This window comes from Centruroides sculpturatus, unplaced genomic scaffold, assembly GCF_000671375.1.
Source record: "Centruroides sculpturatus isolate CEXI.00-Female unplaced genomic scaffold, Cexi_2.0 scaffold645, whole genome shotgun sequence".
Classification (NCBI taxonomy): domain Eukaryota; kingdom Metazoa; phylum Arthropoda; class Arachnida; order Scorpiones; family Buthidae; genus Centruroides; species Centruroides sculpturatus.
In genome coordinates, this window is record NW_019384838.1 from 167,087 (window position 1) to 188,199 (window position 21,113).

The window sequence follows — 21,113 nt, forward strand, 5'->3', positions numbered from 1 at the left end:
AAGTACGTAAGGAGTTGTTTGCAAACCAATAAAACTAATAGCTAAAGCCCTACTATTATAGTTTCATAAAAGTTGGAGTACAAATTGCATTAGATGAGATAACAAACAACAATACCGTCGGCCGTGCTTCACAAAGGCCGGATATGACCGTCTGTTCTCCTCCAGTAATTAAAATCACCGCTAAGCTGATTAAAGTTACATTTAATTATTACTACAGTAGTACGGTTCGCTAATACCTGACGATCGCAGCTAATCATCCAAATCCAGGTGCAACGTCACCTGTCCCATTACAGTTTCCTTTCATCATTTTGCATTATCCTTAATTATACAGACAGCTCCATTATCTGGGTGACTTATAAAGGACCTTTACTGCATAGATTCTTCTTTCGATATTCCGGAAGTGGCTAACGTCTTTACACACGTGTGAAGTAGAAGTTAGCAGAGAATGAGATGATACACACAGGAATTTGTTTGATGTAGTGCTAAACCGCATATTTTTGTGTTTTTTTAAAGAGCAGAATGGCACAGCTGGACTAGAAAATGACAAGCCAACGACAAATGGACGTTTCGCTCGAAGCTTGCGAACAGAGATATTCGTAATTACTTCCTAAACAGGAGAAAAGAATCGAATTACGACTGACATTACCGGCTTCAAAAAGGCAGTCACTCAAAGCGTGTCAAGTGCACCCAAATGGCAAATACTCATTAGAGCGCTCGAATCTGTAAAGGTGACACAGTAGCTCCGACTTTACTATTATATATTTAGCTGCGTGAGAGCCGAATATAAACAGATATCTAATTTTTCGATGTGAAACAGGGTCTTCATTCAGCGGCTCTCTTCGTCCCTGGAGGATACAACAGCAGTTTTTTCCCCACTTCTCGCTTTTCTAAACACTCCTTGTGTTACTTGGAGTTCCAGACTAGACGCATCTGGACTGAAACCGAGACAGAAAAAAACAAAATTTGTGGGTGAAAATCGCTCGAAGAATGCAGACAAAAACGATGCCACGAATCTTGCACGGTATGGCATTTTGTAGGTATGAGGGGTCAGTGCTTAATGGCAGTCGAGTCAGTTACATTTTGCATCACTGCACATCCATTACGTCGATAAAGACCTAATTAACCGCATCAGAAACGTTTTAACCTTGGGCACTACGAATATTTTACGTTTTTCCTGGACTCTCTAAAGAATTCGTATACTAGATACGTGTTACAAACCATGTAACTGCATCTGACTCGAGTTCCTTATACTAAATTTTAACGAATGTGCGTTCTTAATCTATACTGATGTAACGAGTTACGTTACATTAAATATGCGTTAACATCTTATCAAAGTGAGCATTCGGAATTTGAAAGCCACATTGGAATGATAGTGTGTTAAATGTAGCTTAATCGTAAGAGAATGTAGAATTTTCTCTCTTTAAACTTATATACAGATACAACAAGCGCAATAACTTAAAAGTGTGAAGCAATTCTAAATCTCTGAAAGTTAAATAGGTTACGATCATGCACATGTTTATCCTATGAGCATAAAGAGCAATTGCCTGGGACCTCCACCAACAGGAGGTACCAAACCAATCTTTTATAAGAAAATATTCCCCAAAGAAAAATATCGACAGTTGGCACTGTACATGAGACTCTTAATTCAAATATGTCTGGGATCCTATGAAGTTACAACGTGTCACAGTATCAGTTTCACAGAGAAGATACAGAAAGATCGTAACCAATCACAGTTTTAATGTAGCATTTTGAATGATAGGCTATTAGCAAATATATTACTTTAAAAGTATCGAAACTCGTTAAAATTCTCACTTTAGTTACACGTAACGAGATGCACTGTCAAAGTCCTCTGGTGACGAGAGTTTTAGTGATTTAATATTCATATCCGATCGAATTTTAGCCTGTTTCTCTTTAATGTTTACACATCATCCCTTCGTAATTTGGTTACTTTAACAAAGACACAAAAATATAACTTATTTTTAGAAGCACTTAAGAATCACTTAGATGAAATGTAACTTGCCACTTCAAACTCTTTAACTAAATATTTAAATTTTTCTTTGTAGGACCATACATCGAGTTTTGCTACAATTGACGATCGTGTGCCTATTAACACAATAAATCGCTATATAAGCTCATCATCCGATCAAAGAGGCAGCAACTATGTCTTTAGCATAACCTCCGCATAACTTCACTGCCAGGCCAATAAGGAAAATATTTGCGTAGGAACAATTAGGAAGTTGCCCAGAGCGAGTTTTTAATTAAATTTCTACATTTTTATAAAGCACAATGCGGTTTTAATTACATATCTTAGCCAAGATAATCCATCAGTAGCACAAAGACCCGATGCAAAACTGAGCGAATCGGGATTATTAATCAATACTGTTGCAGGGACATAATTGAAAACAACGGTTCAATCTGAGAGGTCGGTTGCACACGGAGATTACAGGACCCTCTCTTCTACGATCAATAACCGTCCAAAATCATTCTCCGACTCGGCTCATTCGATAGAATTATTTTCTATTCTCTTCCCGTTCTCCTTGCTTCTCGGACGATAAGCATCCCGAAGCATCGCGATTTAGAAAATAGAACATTTTTTTTTTATTTTTCCTTTCCCCAATCTGCCCCCGTTCGGCTCTAAAATTTTACTTAGGAGCCATTCTGATCGATGGAGAAACACATAAAACTAATATATTAGGCCGCAGTGCCTCGGTCCACTTGAAACCTGACCCATGCCAGTACTCACTCGTAAATGGTGACAGTCTATTAACCCAATCCTGTGCTAAGACAACGGAACTGCGTGAGAATGAGAAAGGAAAGAGGGTCGTAACGGGAGCAGTACTCGTCCTTCTTAATTAAACACATTTCGACTTTATGCACCGTTTACTAACGCAATAAATCTTCCTCTTTTTTTGGCTTCTTTGAGAATGTATAAATATAGTTTGGTAGCCTACTTGTAAAGTAAATTTTGCGTAGTCTACTGCAATTACCCTTTGGAATTCCCCATTAGAAAATATCTTTAATAATCCTATAACTCAATTTTCTCTGCTGCTCTTCTATATAAAGAAGTTATGAAAGACTGTTTATGCAAGAGATGGCTCCGTTCCAAACGCATCAATTGACGGCGATTTATCTAAATGCCAAATATTGTCGTTGGAAAGGATCTTAGGAGAAAACCGCCGAAAACCCCCTTATCACTTTTCCAACAAGGTTCATCAACTCTGGATATATTTCATTGATGACAAGCGAAACACAACCGCCGCTTTTGAAACCAATTCGAAAATTCGATCCGTTGGAGCGTCACGTGACTCGAAGACAAATTTGGCTTATATCCAAACATTTCCCTCTTTTCTAAGACATAAATCTGTGGAATAGATGATGCTATGACTAATGGTGATGCACTCTTTAGGTCTTTCTCGCTCCAGTAGTTTATCTTCATAAAAAAACCTTACAACTTCTTAGACATGGAGTCGATAATTAAACAAAGAATAGTGGTTCCTATCAAACTTTTTTCACAATTTTGATAATTCCTTATCTCTTAAATGTGTTACAAAAGATGGACAAATCTTTGGTCCATCCAAATAAATAAAAGAAAAGTCTTGTTTGGTAAGTTTGTTTTCGGGGCGATTTGGTTCCATAAAATATTATCGGGCACGGTTTGACGATTCCTTTAGTAAATCGACTCTAGGTCAATATTAACATAAAAAAATAATAAATTATCTTGTTTTTTAAATGAAAAAATCCAGTTTTTCAAACTTGTTATCACCATAATTTATCCAGTTTGTTCTGCAATCTTCCACTTGTCAGTTGGAGTTAAACCATGAAATATATCTGTATCGGAGCGCTTCTTGAAAATTCCCTAATCCTCTAAAGTTTTCTCCAAAAATCAGTTTTGCTTATCCTCAGATTGGGAGAAATTCCCGATATAGGGAAGAAAGTATCATTGTTCATCTTTAACATATTTCAAATCATGGCATGTCGCTGCAGATTGCATCGATTTATCGATGATCAATAACAAAATAGTTTTCTTTATCTCTCACAACAAAATACGCGCTAACAGGTAGAGGAGTACACCAGCTATCGGGAACATTAAGGAATAAAAAAAAGCATTATAAACTCGTCGACGGCGGTAAGTAAAAAAAAAAAAAAAGAAAAGTCATAAAGTACCACTCCATCTTTGTTCCATTTAATCTTCGGATGAATTAAGAAAACAGACAGTTTAAATTGATGCTGCGCTTCTCCCGGTGAAAGATGGTATTGGGCAGGGAGTTGGGCATCCCACAGTTAACATTTCGACAGCAGATATAATGAGGGACCGGTCGACCCCTGCTGCTTGCTACAGAATGTTGGTTTACAGTACCCAGTAGGAACTTTTGCCTCCAGGTGAAGGAGGAACCCCGCCGAGCAGCGCTCTTTCTATATGTATAAAGAGTAAAATATATATCAGGAAGTTGTCGACACCAACGGCGATCCCTTCGCCTAGTTTTTTTTTAACGAACCCACCTCTTGAATTTTTGGAAGTTTTGTAGTGACGTCTACGTATAGGAATGTTGAAAGGAAAAGAAGCGAAAATAACAAAATATGCAAATTTACTGTTACGTGAAAGGGTTTCATACAGCTTTCAATTAGTAAAAAAATAAATTATCAGTTAAATTGCAAAATTCAATGCTCACTGATAACCTTTTAAACTCATATCAGACGTTAACCTGTCTGACACCACTTCTTTAAAAGAATGTGTAATTTATCTTTGTCTGGAACCGATACTAAAAAACGATTTTAACAATAGTTTATAATTCAAAAAATATTCAAAATTCAATTAAATAAAAATAAAAATTACCTTAGCTTTGTTTTTTTTTTTCTTATAGTTATCATAATTTGCTCCTCTGAATTCTCTTTCGTCATGGCAGGAATTCTCCCCTTATGAGCGGCTTAAGCGGGTTTATTAAACATATTAGGAATAACGAAGATAAATTTTTATTCTTTTAGAGAAAGCAAAGTGCGCTAGTCAGACAAGAGCCCTTCTATATCCACAAAGAAGTGATGCATTACGTTAATCCTCACTTAAACATGATAAATGCCGTAACACGATCTACTCCTTAGTTGGCTCATTTCTATTCTGTCTGAGGTGATCTGTATTTCATAAATATTTACAAAGCTTACCACAGGAGGTCCGTGAGAATAAACATAAAAGTCATCAGTAAACATTTCCACTTCAATTCTGCTTCTTTCGATAATAATATCTCGGGCGTTTGTCCCAAACTGTAACTTCGATTAGATCTCAGCTGCACGCAGATGACGACTTATTTTCCTCTTCTGTCATTACCAAGTTAAAAAAAAAAAACTAAGTCAGATTTCTAGTTTCTACGAAAACAGGAAACTTTCTTTCTGCTTTCGGCTAAGAAAGATGGGCGGTTCGCTATTCCATAAAGTGCTGCTCGGCTTTTTTTTATAGAGGAGGGCGATTTTCTCTAAACGAGACAACGCCCTCTCCGTTCTAGGTAACACTTTCCTTTTCTATTTTACCGTTTGAAGGTAATGGTGCCAAGCTATATTGCCAAAATTGGCTAAAGTTCTAACACACTCGAAATAGCACATAGAAAAAGATAGGTGATGATAACACTACATTTCCCTTTACTTCGTTGTCTGCATCTTGAAGATCATAAAAAAATGATTAAATATTACATCCTGCCTTTTACTTCTCGGTATTTTTAATAAAATGGTAATTTATTCAATCCTGCTGCATATAAACTAACTATATTTTGAGCGAGAGAACGATTCTGGTTGAACATCACAGTACGAATTGTTCTACCACATTTTATAAGTGATCATATCTACGCAGTGCTAGACTTACCTTGTTGTCTTAAGTTATAAAATATAACAGGCCCTTTCCCAGCATCAAATAATAAGAATAGATTATCATACACGTAATAATATGAGACCCTAAGCTACAAACTCAATGCAATGTCCTAAGCTACAACTTAGTTTATGGACAAATCCGTGCTTCAACACCATTTAATGCTTTAATATTCATACACACTACTTGCTACTTTAGATTTTGAACAGAGTTTCATTCTTAAACTTTATATTTTTAGCTTCACTTATAGTTTTTATCTTTTGTAACAGGTGACAATTCATTGAACGTTCAAAAATGGGAATTTAAGTAGTGTCAAAATTATGTTTACCAAAATCTCAAAATTTGGTAGTTTAATAAGGAATTACATTCAGTTTAAAGGCTTTGTTTCTACTCCGTTTATCGATTGAACCCGTAGGATTTCTCTTCCTCATTTTCAGCTCTTGGTGGCAATTATAAAACGGCCGCACGTACCAACAAGATTAAGGGGGTATCGCCGCTCTTCAAAATCTGAGTTTTCTATCTGCGCCAAAGCGATTTCTCTTCTGTTTTCTAGCGGAAAATATCGAATTTCACTAAAAAAAATCGTCCTTCGCCTAAGCGTACGAAGTCACAGGTGAAATTTATAAATTAAAAAACAAGCGGACGAGATATGTCAGTAAGAAGATCCCGTATTGTTGTTTTCAAGATAAATCTGCCTCTGGTGCTTGTCTGTTTTTCTAATATTCTCCGTTTTTTTTCTTTCTTTCTCCGGCGGCAGTTAGTGTAAATACGATTTGTGAGTGAATCGGTTGTTCTGATGCTGCTCAACTGCTTCTCCTTTAGCAGTTGCAGCTAATGTCTCGTCTATCAATCAAAGAGAATTGGTGCAGCGGCCCTTTCTTCTCTGCTCCTAGTCTATAGAGTGGAAACTATCGTTGCCAATTTAATTATTGTTGTTAGTTTTAGATAGAAGATACGACCGATGCTGTAATTGCTGTCACAGAAAGAAGTGCTTAAACACTTTTCTTCTTTCTGGCGGGGGGTGGTGTTACATAGATCGGTGTCTTCACGGTTCTAGTCTAGTTTTTAGTTACAGAACAAACATTTCCGACTGTAGTGTCAATACTTCTATTGACTTAGAGCGAGAACAGCGACGGAAAGCTCCAGTGAGTCAACAAATAGCGGGGATTTCATCAGGAAGAATGGCCCTTTACAGTTATGAATCGTGTAGATGAAATTACAGAACTGAAAACGATGTTATCCGTTTTGTCTGTAAAATACGAAAATTGTTATTGGATCAACAAAGGAAATAGTGGCAGGAAAGTTTCGAAATAAAATTAAGTCCCAGAACTTAAGAAATAAGAAAAAAATTCCCTAAGCGTTAATAGAGAATTCCAAGTGACGTAAATGTGTTTTATCATGATTAAAATTGTGACAAACTAATAAAAAAATAGATAATCCAAATGTAATTAAATTTTTCATCAATTCAATCACAGAGGGAAAAAACCAACGGAAAAAGAACAGTCGTGTCCCTGTTCCCAACCCCGAGGGTCAATCTCGTGTAAGACGAGACATTCGCTATCTGAGGGTCTTGTGCACGTGCAACGTTTCTTCCCTGAGTCGAGCCCAGCTGTGCCGACTCACCCTGCCAGGCGAGATTCCCTAGAAAGACTATCTACCTGAGGGTGAATGGAGGTCAACGGGGAAGACTTTCTCCACGGCTCCAGTTGCTACACCTCAGATGGTCTGAAAGATACTCTAGTTGTACAGCCGAACCATGAAGTTAAAACTATGTAAACAATGGTAACGGAAGCAGTCATATTTCATACGCATATTGGTTTCAGAATGTCAGATTCGTAGACGAAATGATGCTCTAATCTTACTTTCATCTTCTACCCGTTGAAGAGTGTGTAAAGCAATGCAACCCGTGCACAGATAAGAGCGGCAAAGCAGCTGATGCTATCTACACACCACCGGAAAACGAGCTTAATTTCCACTTCCTGCCGGGATCCGGAGCAGAGGTGAAGTCACGTGCTCGTGACGTCAGCCGCCAGATGTAGGGGAAAGAGTCGCGCCGAATGCCAGCAGTGCGAGTGGAGGCTCAGTAGAGTGCAGACGTCTAGCTGCCGGCTCTTAGCTTCATACATTGGACTGTGCTTTATTGTGATGCATCCCGATCCTTAATCACTCCTCCTCCTTTTATTTGTGGTTTAGACATCATGCGGGACAGCTGTGCCATCACCGTCCTGCTTTTTTTAAGCTGGAATTGGTCTGCGGGGAACGAAGAAGGTAGGTGTAACACAATCCCCCTTTCGGATTATAAAAAAGGGTGAAAAGACCACCTTGGGTTTCGGAGGTGGATAGAGGTGCCACCCATTCCATTGTTGCTCTACTTGTAGGCCTCTTGTTACCCGTTTCTCTATGGAGTGGGCCTTTTCACCATCTCTTGTGTGTTCCTATTGTATAGCCGCATGTTCGTGACACGTGAGGGTCTTAGTCACTCACCTGGAGGGTGAGAGTCCGCGCTACCTCCGCTTATCTTTACAGCTTACGCATGAGAGGCTGACCACTTCTTTGTACGTGAGATGTTTGCAGTTCGTTTTCTAGAGTTAGTAAGTAGTACTTTGATCAGTTTAATGGACGGTTTCGTTTCTTTTTTTTCTTTTCTTTTCGTGAAACCGAAGAAGTCAGTCACGAAAATCAAAGTTCGTTTGCCTTTTCCAAAGAATTCCTCTCTCGGATTACACCTATTAACATTAATTACGTATAGTTAATTTAAAGAAGCTACACAATTCGAAGAAAAGAACCAATCAATCTTTACAAAGAATGTAAAAAAAAATTACATTAAACTCATAAATCTGTCTGTTGCTAGTTTGATAAATAACGAATTCCTAAAGCAAATTAACGATGCGAAATGTAATAAAAATAAACAGAAATAGAAGGCATACGATGTGTAAAATGTTTACGATATTTTGATGAGTTTTTAAAATAAAAAAGAATTATAAATTCTGATTTAAATTAATTAAAATGAGCAGCTGTTAAATTATATTTTTCTTTTTCTTTCGTCTCATAATAAACGAAACTTTAAAAATAAAAAAAAATAAAAACACACACACACACCAGAATAGTACAGGAACGAAGACTTGGCTTCCTAATTAAAAATAATTAGGGGGTACAGCACCTGTGGTTCTTCGTGGAGGGTCATCGCTCAAGGTCAAGAATGACCCATAAGGGGCTGTAACTGATCCAAGACCTCCAAAACTCCAATGAATGATTGGTTGTGACAGGTGGAGATAGAGGATAACCATCTGTCTCTGTACCCCTGCATAATACTTAAATTGTTCTTGAAAAAAGTCATTTTTCTTTTTGATTACAAAGCAAACAAAATTTTATTTGTTTACTTTTATAATTGTTTATAACTTTTTTGTCTATAAATTTATTTTATATTTGTTTACATTTCATTACAGCTCGAGATTCTGTCAATAATAAACCTACTGTTGCCTGTGTTTTGATGAAAGATCCATTTTTAACTATGTGTTTACTCGCGAAAAACAACGAATTAGCCGTTACGTTTATTATTTCCACTAGGTATTAACTGTTGCTTTAACTACTTTTTGCCTCCAGATAACTCACTGTCGTATTTAGTACGCTAAACTTATTATAAAATACTACATTTTGCACTATTCTTAACTGTAAATATCAAATTTTCTTTACTACTATCCTACTTTACACTATGTTTAGTCAAATGTCAGCATTTAAAACTACCGTATCTTCACTCTCATAAGAGCTTGCTCGTATATGCGGGCAAAATGGCACCCTATTCCGTAAGGTACCTAAGAAACTTACTATTTAAAAATAAACTTTTATAGCATAGGATGAAATTTATTAGTTTAGCTCTACATTGACAGCAGTACAGTGCCAAAACATTGGTACAGTACATAGGGCTTTCTCTTATAAGAGAAGTAGGACATGTGTTTCAAAACTGCAAACAAGCGATTTTAACATATAAGAGCGCATGAAACACGGCATTTAAAGAAAGTTTTATACTTCTAACTTGAGGAAAAAAATATTAATTGACATTTTAAAATGTAAACCGATTTAATTTTGTTTATATTTCATCGTTTTATTAACCATAAAAAGCCTGAAATTGTCGTATCGTAGGAGATTAAAAACTTTTTAGTGTGATTTCTTATTGGCCAAGTTGCGGGTTATATGCATAAGGTAAGTTGGTTTTCACAGTAGAAATATACAAAGATAAAAGTAAGGAAATATTCCGCATACATTTCCTTTCCTTCTGGTTAGATGAAAGAGATTAAAGGAGGGAAGAGAAAAAAAACTTGCTCTTTTTTCAGTCGGGATATTTAAATGAGAAAATAATATTTGCGAATATTTGAAAAGTTTCGCCTGTAGAAATTTGATTTATCCAAGAAATTTATTTACATATGTAAATGAACTTATTTGAAAATTCGAAAACAAATAAGGATAGTTGCTTTTGCATTAGTTAGAAAAATAACTCTGGAAAAATAAAAATTCTTTATCTGTCTCTTTTAAATGGAAACTCTCTAACTGCCGGATGAAGGTAGTTTAGTTTGGTTTTTTAAAAGTTTTTTTTTTTCTCTTACGTCCTAAAAAAATAAAGCAATTACCGCATCCGGAATATTTAATATTTATATGAAGATAGAGTAAAACGGAAACACTTTAATTGGAGTTGGACGCACATCAAATAACCAATGTGCACCTGAAATTTGAGTGCCCTGTTTTAGTCAATAGAAAATGTCCCTCTTACATTCCGAAATCCAGGATTTTTCTGATATTTTTTCTTTAAAAATTTGAATATTTTCTTATTTGGTTCCTCTATTATGTTTTGCTGACCTTCTGATAATAAATCATTAACGTTTACGTGACCTTCTTGGTGATCTTGATGGATTTCCTGACGATTCTGCTAAAATATTTACTTCTTTTTATCCAATTCCCTTGATAATATTTAATTTAAATTAATTAAGTTAACGAAGCAATTCCTAATACTATTTACAGTTCGAGTTTTTTTTTTTGTAAGAGTTGGATTTTTCTACAACAAAATTACTAGACTTACTGTACAGTACATACGAAATCAATAAAAACTAAATACAGAACAGAACAATCTTTATAGAACAGAAAAAAAAATAATAGAAAAAGCAACAACTGTCAATGGTAGAAGAGTAATCTCGTTTTAAAACAATGATGTTTAAGTTACTTCTCGTACGACGTGCATGCCAAATTTGGCAAAGATTGATGCAACAGATTTCCCTAGTCCAGACATGCGGTCGCTTCCGAAGACAATACCAAATGTTTAAAGCATAAAACTGCCAGAAAAACAATACCCAAGCTTCGATTTTTAGACTATATATATATATTACTACAGATAGTTCTTATATTTTCATTTTTTTATATGTAAACAGATTGACGCCATTTTCTAGCGATCAATGCCCATGTGTCTCCGTATCAAAATGACTTTCACATATTTGTGCATTGTGTATACGCAGGAAGACCAAATATTGGTTCGCAGTTTGAAAGATTTCACAGAGAAGACATAACGCGGTGTACAAATAGACGAATAAACTGCTTCGTCACAACTTACACAGAACATATTAGGCGTTGGAAAGATCTCGGGATTGTCTAGACAATGTTTACGACACGTTAAAACAATTTATTGTTTTCTGGGCCGAATGGTATAAGACAGCAATTGTTATACCCATAGAAAGTTGCGGAAGAAGTGCCGTTATTTTAGATAACTCCCAGAGCAACGTTAAAGTATAGTTCAATTACAAACCACCATATTGTGCGTTAAGGAATGCTGGTAGGGCTATTACTGTCGGATAAAGGATTCTTATCTTCTACAATGTCAGGTGAATTTGGCCTGGCTCTTCTGCAAAAAATCGAAAGAAGCAGCTTTCCTTTAATCTGATATGAAAGGAGCTTCGACCGAAATTAAAAACTATAAGCGATGGTGTATTTTTGGAAAAAAAATAATGATCACTATATCGAATTTTTTTCTCTCTCTTCTCTCTCTCTCTCCTTCGATATTGTTTCGTTTCCTAGAAAAGAAAAGTTAGTTTCAGTTCATATTCTATCTATTTGTGACCCGGAGACAATATCGTTATTACTCTACAATATAAGAAACTAAATAAAAAGAAAATAATAATAATTTTGCTGACACTACTCGAAGCAAAAAATGAAGCATTTCTATAACAAAAAGTTAATTTTGTGAAAATTATAGAAAAAAATTACTAACTTTTAATGATTTTTTAAAACTTATATTGGGATTTAATATTTTATTTTACGAAAATACAACCAAACCTCGATAGAAATTGTCACTAAATCGAGTGTAGCGCTAAAAGCGGGTGAACTCGAACACGAGATGTACACACAAGCTTGCAGTTTGAGCGTTTGAAAGTGACGTGATTTGTGCTAACAATGCCACAGATTTTGGGAGTCACGTGATTTAGTGCTAACAATGCCCATTGCAATGCAAACTCCTGCATTTGGCAATTCCGAGATAACAAAAGATGCCATCATTTAATAGTTACGAGGAAGATTCTTTCACGAGCTTTGACTGTCGCTATGTAGGGAAACATTATATCGAGGCTAGACTGTATTTTTCCGATAGTTTAGAACTTATCTTTACTAAAATTACATTCACTGAGAATAATTAAATATTTTAATTCTCTGCTTTATAATAGAAATTCCGCTTTTAGTAATTTTATCGTGCTCTAGATACTCCTTCCACTTCAATTTGAAAATGCAAATTTTGATGAGTCAGAAAACTATAAAACTACCAAAACTCTGTACAATTACTTGTTTAGTCATGCCATCTAGCGGAGATTTATGTAACTGCTAAATTAATTTTAAGTTCAAATTTACGAAAAATTTAAAAATAGAGCATAGTGTAGCCCTTTCCGCTTACTTAAATAAAATGAACACGAAGAATTTGTAGCTTAATAAAGAATGAAGAAGAAGATTATAGACAAAAATGCGTTTAGAGGTGACCGAATTGAATGAGCTAGTTGTGTTGTATAATTAAAGAAGGACAATCACAAAGTGATAAAACACCCGAGGCTCAGAAACACAAAAGGATAAATCCAGGTGGAGTTGGACATCCCATTCTTGCCTTGTTGGAAAAAATTAAAGAGAAAGAAAAAAAAAAAAGAATTTACTGTTCTTCAGGCGAAAACCGGTTAAATGTCAGACTCGAGGGGATGAGGTAAAACATCACGTTATTGAACTACAAGGTTACTTGTCAGACAAGAGTTGTTCAAACACAGACGGTCTGAAGAGTTCCCCCATCGTTTTTCTTGACCGTTGAATGTCTCATTAATTACTTCTCTTCCCCAAGAATTTGTAGTGTTGGATCTGTAAGAAGCTTTCTTAATTTCGTACGGACAAAAACCTGTCTTACATCCCTATTTATAATCGTACGCTACCGTAGGTAATCGCTTTTTTATTTATTAAAATAAAAATTGGTTCAGAGTCGATTCCGGCTTCCAAACTTCATAAAGAATGAAATGACGTATGGAAGCTGTTATTCAATAGAGCTTACCAAATCTGCTCTATGGAGAGATTAGACCGGGGCCTATAGGTTGCTATGGAAACGATCATTTGCATCCGCAGTATTGTTTTCGGCAGGATTAAGATCTTTAGATTCGACTGCCTTCCTCTCCATTCAAAGAAATCGGAATCTAGCAACTCTCTGACAAAGAGAAATGGAAGAGATGGACCGATTCTATGCATTCTCTTCCTTGTTCCTAAATTAAAGGCTTGTCGATAGTTTAAGCGGGTTTATGCAATAAATTTTCAATTTCGGTAAGTTATATTTACATTTAAACACGAACCAAGTATTTTTGTTATTTTAAGAATGTATTATTATCGATCCTACTGGAAAACTTACCTTCCTGTTTATGCAATATTAAAAAATATCCATTACTTTTATTCGTTCTCTTATAAATAAAGCACCCTAATTTCTTTCTAGGCGGTGGTTTCCTGCTAGATCCGCTACCCACTGAAGATCCGGAGCCTTCTAACGTTCCTATATTCATCGAGGAACCCCAAGATGCTTACGTTGTTCGTAACAAACCCGCAACACTATCTTGCAAAGCACGTCACGCTCTGCAGGTTTATTTCGAGTGCAATGGGCAGTTAGTGGACAATAGGCAGCACAGCCAGCAGGACTTTGTCAACCCTATGACGGGTGTAAGACACGTGGAAGTTTCTGTCGACATCACAAGATCCGACGTGGAGAAGTATGACGGGACTGATAACTATAACTGCATCTGTTACGCCTGGTCATCAACAGGAAGAATTAAGAGCCGTAGAGCCATCATCAACGTAGCTTGTAAGTACTGCTCTTCTACTTTCTGGTATTTTACTAGTATTGAGAACAAAACACGTGTTACAATCGTCAAATTTTTATTTTCACTTACTCCTTGGAGGGGGTGTTAAACACCTCTTCGATTACAGTTAAACTTATACAACCAACACAGCAGATATGGAGAAATGTATTAAAGTGAATATGAAACAATGCTTTTTTTGTAATTAAAATCTATCATAAAAATGTTTTAAATATAATTAATCCGCATTAATATTCGAAAATTTAATTTATGACAAAAATTAATTCTTACAATGTAAATTTAAGAACATTAATCGATTTCTGCCACACGAAAAACAATTAAGGATGACTAATATAATTAATATTGATTTGCTGCATTAATGATTTTGGATACTTTACAATAATTTTTACTGTCTTCCGTAAACTGAATTCTCACAAAAAATTAAATTAATCTTGGTTTAACTTTTCCTCATTTTTCCTCAGAGCACTGAGTTAATAATCCAACACTATCGAAATTCTAACTCTTTTTCTTCTTAACAGTAACAAGAAGGACATTTCTTAATTGTATTGTATCTCTGGTTTGGAAAGATAGTAGAGACCAATTTATATTTTTCTGCCTTTTTTTCAATTATTCGGACTATCGGCGCCAACTAAAGAGCAAGAAAAATGCAGAATCGGCATTAATAAAGGGGAAAAAGTATTAGATTTCATTAGTAAACATGCAAAGGAAGATTTCCCACGTGACTTTATTGTAGCATCATTTTTTTACACAGCGTTATTCAATCTGCGAGTACTTAGCATCTCGCTTTTTGTCATTGGAAAATCGATAATATATGGAAGCAATTCAATTCTTAGGGAAACATATCGATTTAATGACACGACTATGTTGCGATAATGACTCGCTTCAGATAAACTTGCTTTGCTTTTAAGATAGAGTTAATGATTTCGTTAGATCCCGGTCGATCCTATTTACCGTACAGCAAGGAGTTGCTGTTGTTCCTTTAAGGAAAATTCTTGCTTCTCTTGTCTTGACGGGCGCTCGCTCTTTCTCTTTCCAAAATTTCTAAGGACCCGAGGGAGAAGTTGAGTTAATGATCCGTACAAATTAATTATTGTGTTATCCGGAACGTTTGTTTCTGCTTCGAAGATCCGGGCCGATTGATTACGTGGCAAAAAATGACTTTTTAATTTAATTTGGGACCATTAAGGTTGGTTGGTGTCGAGGCGTCACAACAAAACCTTCCTTTCCCACACTTTTCTTATTAACAAGTACGCTTTACTGCTTCCTTCTCCTTTGTTTGCCGTTTTAAACAAGATTTCTGATGCATTTTCTGCCTCGACTAACTTAATGTGCTGCTTTAACAACAAAAGTAATACAAAGGGTATAATGAACAGTTTCAATAGTAAATGAAGTAGATTAAACACAGTATAAGTAAACGATACTGTTATCGTAACAAACACGAGTATCGACATCCAACACTTGTTTTGACTAGATAATCCTTCACTATGATAACAAATTCAGGATAAATCCCTGGTCGATACTGTTGCAATAACAATAAACATTGAGCAATTACCGTACAACTTGTAACAATAGTAGCTCATACATTCTTCTGCGGTAACAACCACTTCTGCAAATCTATATAACTACAGCAACAAGACATACAAAACGAATCACGATAAAAACACATTAAGCCACGCACTATTATTATTACTATAATAGTAAAGGTAAGATAGCAGGTAATTCGACCAATTTATCATTCCGGAGACGGACCATCCCGTATTTTTTCGAAGTCCTAATTACGCCTATCTCTTATAAGTAAAGTAATTACACTTATCTTCAAATAGGCCTTAGTAATTACACTATACTTCTACACGAACAAGAACAAGAATCGTCTTTCCTTTATAATATAAATTTATGAGATGTTTAAGATCCAATTTCTTTGATCGGGTCTCGTCTTGTTGTTTCTCTTTTATTTTTCTTGCTAAAAAAGTACTGTTCCTAACAAAATATTTCGGTTTTTTGACTGGAAACGGTCTGAACGATGAAGCTTTCATTGCCAAATTACAGTAAAGCATTAACTTGGTATTGCAGGAAAGTAGCTCGTCAAATAAACAAGATATTATACTTAAGGAAGAAGTAAATTTTAGTCCAATGAAGGTAACACACCTGTGGATTGACAGGAAGAGAGGAATGACGTTCCTTCGCTTTCACCAAGTAATTGCCGAGGCCATCAGGCAGCAGAGGGCAAAGCTATTGATTCGCTGCATTGGGGAGAAGCTAATCAGAGTAACCTTGGCAGGACATGAAAAGAATTGCACCATCCCGAGTGTCCAAAACGAGCTACACGTGTAATTGAATGTACAGTCAGAGACTCGAATCTTTTCTTCTCCCTATAAAAAGTTTCTCGAACTTTCTTCTAGATTAAGTTCTCTTTTTTTTAGTCGAAAATTCGTTCTTTCACCCCTTTTTTTAAGTTTAAAATCAATTTCGGCTTCCATCCCAAGCGAAATCCTCCAATGGTATAAATGGTACTCCTTTACTGAAAGTAAGTTTCTCTCGTTCAACTTTAAGCAGATTTTTTAAAAGAAATGTGATTTCTATCAATTTACAGTTTTTGAGATAGAAAAAAAACACCCGCGTTTTAAACACCGAATGGTTTAAGGATGAAATAACGAGCTAAAATTTACTACTACTAACGAGCCGGAGAGGATGAAGAATGCTCTTGGAGATTTATGCCGCCCACTCTTACGTCACGTTACCTTTTTGACCTCGTTTGGGGTGGGGCGACTTATCCTCATCTTTCAACGTGTCTATTTTTAATAAACAATCGCTAAAGTGAGGCGTCACGACAATGCTCTCAGTTATACTACTTATTGTGTGCGAGAATCGAATAAAAAAAATGAAAAGAATTGTCGATGGAACGTTTCTAATCTGATGAAAGAGAAGAGGCGTGTTTCTAAGAAGAAAAAGTCATTCGATTAAACGCTCCACTACTTTCAGAAGACACAAAACGGCCGTTAGGAGAATTAATTTGTTAAATGTAGTAACTCTTTAAGCGTCACCTATTGCTAGCAGACGTCATTTTTGTTTCTCTCCTTTTCTTCTTCGACTTCTGTCTTCCGTGGATGATGGCAAGATGGCTCCATAACTGTCGAGATACGAATTCTGTTCTTGTCCATCTGCCAAGGGGCGTGATGTACCGAAAAAAGGAGAGTATTGACAACTCGGTCGGTGCCCCCTCTTCTCCTTTATTATGTGTTAATCGGGGGCACCGATAGGGGTTATACCTTCTTGTCACGCTTAGAGGTGGCACAAACGAATACACGAAAGACAATTGGAGATGTTTTGGGAAGGATGGACATTAGTTGTTACGTATTTCTAACTGTAACTGTAATTTACGGAGCATAAAGTTAATAAGAGAGGAAGTGCAGTCCACCTAAGCGGAGATGCAGTGGCTGTGTATCCACCCTGGCATCTCCATTGTCATCTCGCCGTGACAGATCCCGATTGGGTGACTGTCTGTGACACGCGGTCACAGATTGATTATCAGAAGCGGGCAAGAAGTCACGGGACATTAATCTTTGCCTCGCAAGGGGTGGAGCTGATGTCAGGACCAGCCGAATGCGGGGACAATGGAGATGTAACCGAGAAGCTAGGGTTAGTTAGCTGGTGACGGCTCCATCCACCACCGGGTGACATTCACGCTTTTCTGAGCACTCGGCGTGCAATGTTGTCGCTATAACCATGCGTCTTTTCGGCAGCAAATGGCTGAGCAGAGCTGTTAACTTTAACTGGTTCTCTGCAACTGGGCATTAGTACAAAGCTATCCTTTAAAGGCTTAACTTGCGCATTGCCTAACGCTTCCGTTCTCTTCTGTTTAAGGTGTACAGTACATTCCCCTTTTGTCTGCCTCTGTAGCCAACAAGGTCACAACGTCATTGTCAGGTCCGTAATTAAAGGCCGTTTTACGAGGGAGCAATTGTATAGGAGACGAATTTTATTACCCCCAGAAAGACTCTGACCGAGAAAGGAGACTTTATTGTATCTTTATTGTATGTCATCCAATTTGAAATATAATTTTTTGCCATTAGCATAAGTTGGCTGGCTTCAAGTCATGTATTGACCTATTACTCTACTTTTGATCGGAGTTCTCAAACAGACGAATCAATCTAACGCACTTCACTTCTTAAATTTAATTTTTGGGCTTTTTATTTTTTAGTGATTGCAGCTTCTCTTCCTTTAGCAAAAAAATGTAATCGAGTTGGGACATTTCCTTTCCAACTAAGTGGAAGAAGGCTAGCCTGGAGTTATCTTTTTAAAGTTTTTTTTTTAGTAGAAAAGTTAAGCTAAATTACGTTGCATGACTGCAAAAAGAAGCGGAGGTAAACTGTCAAAAAAAAGGGAAGCAATCTAGAAAAGGAGAAAAGGTAAAGTGGCTCGTTTGGCTCTCGTTGCTGCCATTGTGCGGGAGGAGTTTTGTGAAGTGGCTCTTCAACTTCTTCACGTCCACTCCTGCCACCGAGATGTTTAATGTTCGGATAATAAATAGATCGGGATATCTGGAGGATAAAGCGTTTCGTTTGAGTCCAACTTACTTTTCCTCTATTTATAATGGCCCCTATCTATAGTAGCTGTTCATTCTTTGAAGATCCTTCACTCGATGACAATCGACAACAAAGATATTGCTTCATAACTTTATTTTAGTCCAGACTTTATAAAAAAAAATTTGTAACTTAACCAAAAGAATAAGAAGAAAATTCTAATTTAACGTAATCTTATTTGTTTACAACGTAATCAATGCAAACATAAAACTGAAAAGTTATTAACGCTACAAACTGAAAGTTCTACATCAAGTTAAACATATTTGATGATTGAATATGATAAAAATCAATGTGTTAGCACACAGCTTTGTTACTTCACAAAATTCAAACAGGTGGATCAATTCAAAATAAGTGAACTTTATTGAATTGTTACTCTCACAACCGTGCCTGGGAGTTAAAGTAAGAATGGTAGTACCGAACGCTCTTTATCTTAAAAGTTTTAATTAAGGTACAAAAATCGACCTGAGAGTATAGGGGGATGCTCTAGAGGAATTTTATATTTCAAAGTTAAAATTTCGTATGACAGCAAGACAAATTGTCCCCAGGTTGGGAAACATCTATATTGAAGCCAAGTGGCAGACAGATGGTGACCGCCAAGGGTCAGTAGTTATTTTGTTCGGACATTTAATTAAAATTTGGAATCCCCTCACATTTCCGGCGGGTGTGAAATTCCTCAGGAATTTGCTATCTTGACAGCCACGTCTAATTCCATATCTCTCGTCTCTAGTGTGTGTCAATATGACCATCTCTCTTCTAAAAAGCACATTCCTGCTTCTACTTCTCTCGACTTTTCGCCATTTATCTTGATAATCAAGCTTGTTTTGATGATGTTATTTGTGATTCTCTGCAATTTTATCACTGGAATTATTATAAGTGCAAAATGTGCCCGCTTATGATTAAATTTGTTAATATTCTTCCATTAAAAAATACACCGAATAACGTGGTTTACCAGAAAAATGATGTTGCAAATTTGTAAGAAATTGAAAAAATATGTTCCTACTACTAAAATCCGAATAAATTTTGTATAAATATTAAAAAATATTCTCCAATTTAACTGTACCAAAGAGCTTTTCCACTGGATTGGATGGTGTAAAAATGTCTTGACGTTCAGACGTGTAACTGTAACTCACTTCTAACTGTAGTAGGGAGCCATTTTAACCCCATTTGATAAGTCAGGCGTATAATAGTCACGCTGGGACTTTTACATATCGTTCAAATGTAAAATGCCCAACCCGACGTTTAAGACGTGAAAGTGGAGAAGTTCAGCTGTTGACGATATCCACTGATGCTGTTGCTATATTTACTGAGTACTTTTCCTTCCCTTTGCCGACATATTTATAGATTGTTTAGTCAATGCTGTTCGCCATTCATTGCACCATTTTCTTTTTCTCTGAAGGGGTACTGTTGCTGATTATGAAAGTGCAAAGCATTCAATGTAGGTGGTGACGAGTTGGCGAGCTTTTAAAGAAGTTATAAAGTCGTAAAATACCTCCTTCAACTCTCTTTTTCTTGCAATAGTCAGTCTCTGTTAGATATGTAGAAGAGACAAATAAAACATTATTCGCGATTTATGTTGAGAAAAATGGCAATCGTTATGTTTCTCGTCTCTAGATTTCCAATTTTATCGAGACTGCATCGCATTCAATGTCCTGCTAAGAGAAGGGAGTGCTTTAAATCACGTGCAGGAAGAGAAGTGTGCTTTAGAGATTACAGATTCACTAACTCTATGAAATGCTGTATAAGAATAAGTTGGCAAAATCTTTTTCTTTCTTACTCTCTAACATCTAACTAACAAAGAGAAGCGTTAATTCATGCTAATCACTACATTTAAAGAAGCTGACATGAGTGACCGTACTTCTCTTCTTGGTAGACTTGAAGAAGCATTTCCTGAATCAACCTCTGAGTGTCAACATCCAGCTCGAGAGGCAGGTGTCGTTGCAGTGTCTACCACCGGAAGGACTACCAACGCCTGACGTCTTCTGGGTACATAATGGCGATATTATAGAAGTGGATAAAGATCCCAACTTCATCATCTCCAACGAAGGAAATTTGTTAATAGGTCAAGCCAGATTGTCTGATGTGGGAAATTATACGTGCGGAGCCAGGAATATAGCTGGACAGAGGTTCAGCGAGACTGCCGCACTTCTAGTCTACGGTAGGTGATTTTATGATAAAAAAAATTGGGCATAATAGCAAGAAGTAAAGTGCAACACTGCATTAATCTTCATTCGTTAAGTATACCAAGAAATTTCCTATCTTGCGATATATTGTTTAGTAAATATGCAAATTGCAACCCTTTGAAGTTACATCTCTTAATTT

At 36.4% G+C, this 21,113-nt stretch overlaps 1 protein-coding gene across 4 annotated transcripts in view; it reads left to right on the top strand.

The window, feature by feature from the left end:
- LOC111630248 (netrin receptor UNC5C-like) overlaps positions 1-21,113 on the top strand; it is a 110,439-nt gene that overhangs the window by 43,427 nt on the left and 45,899 nt on the right. For 2 of the 4 annotated variants that reach the window (XM_023374326.1, XM_023374328.1), the window contains exons 2-3: positions 13,836-14,198; positions 20,665-20,949. In XM_023374326.1, coding sequence (XP_023230094.1) covers positions 13,836-14,198; positions 20,665-20,949 — 648 coding nt within the window. Of the gene's footprint in view, positions 1-7,561; positions 8,120-13,835; positions 14,199-20,664; positions 20,950-21,113 lie in introns of those variants that run through there. The other 2 variants (XM_023374327.1, XM_023374329.1) reach the window with 2 other exon arrangements.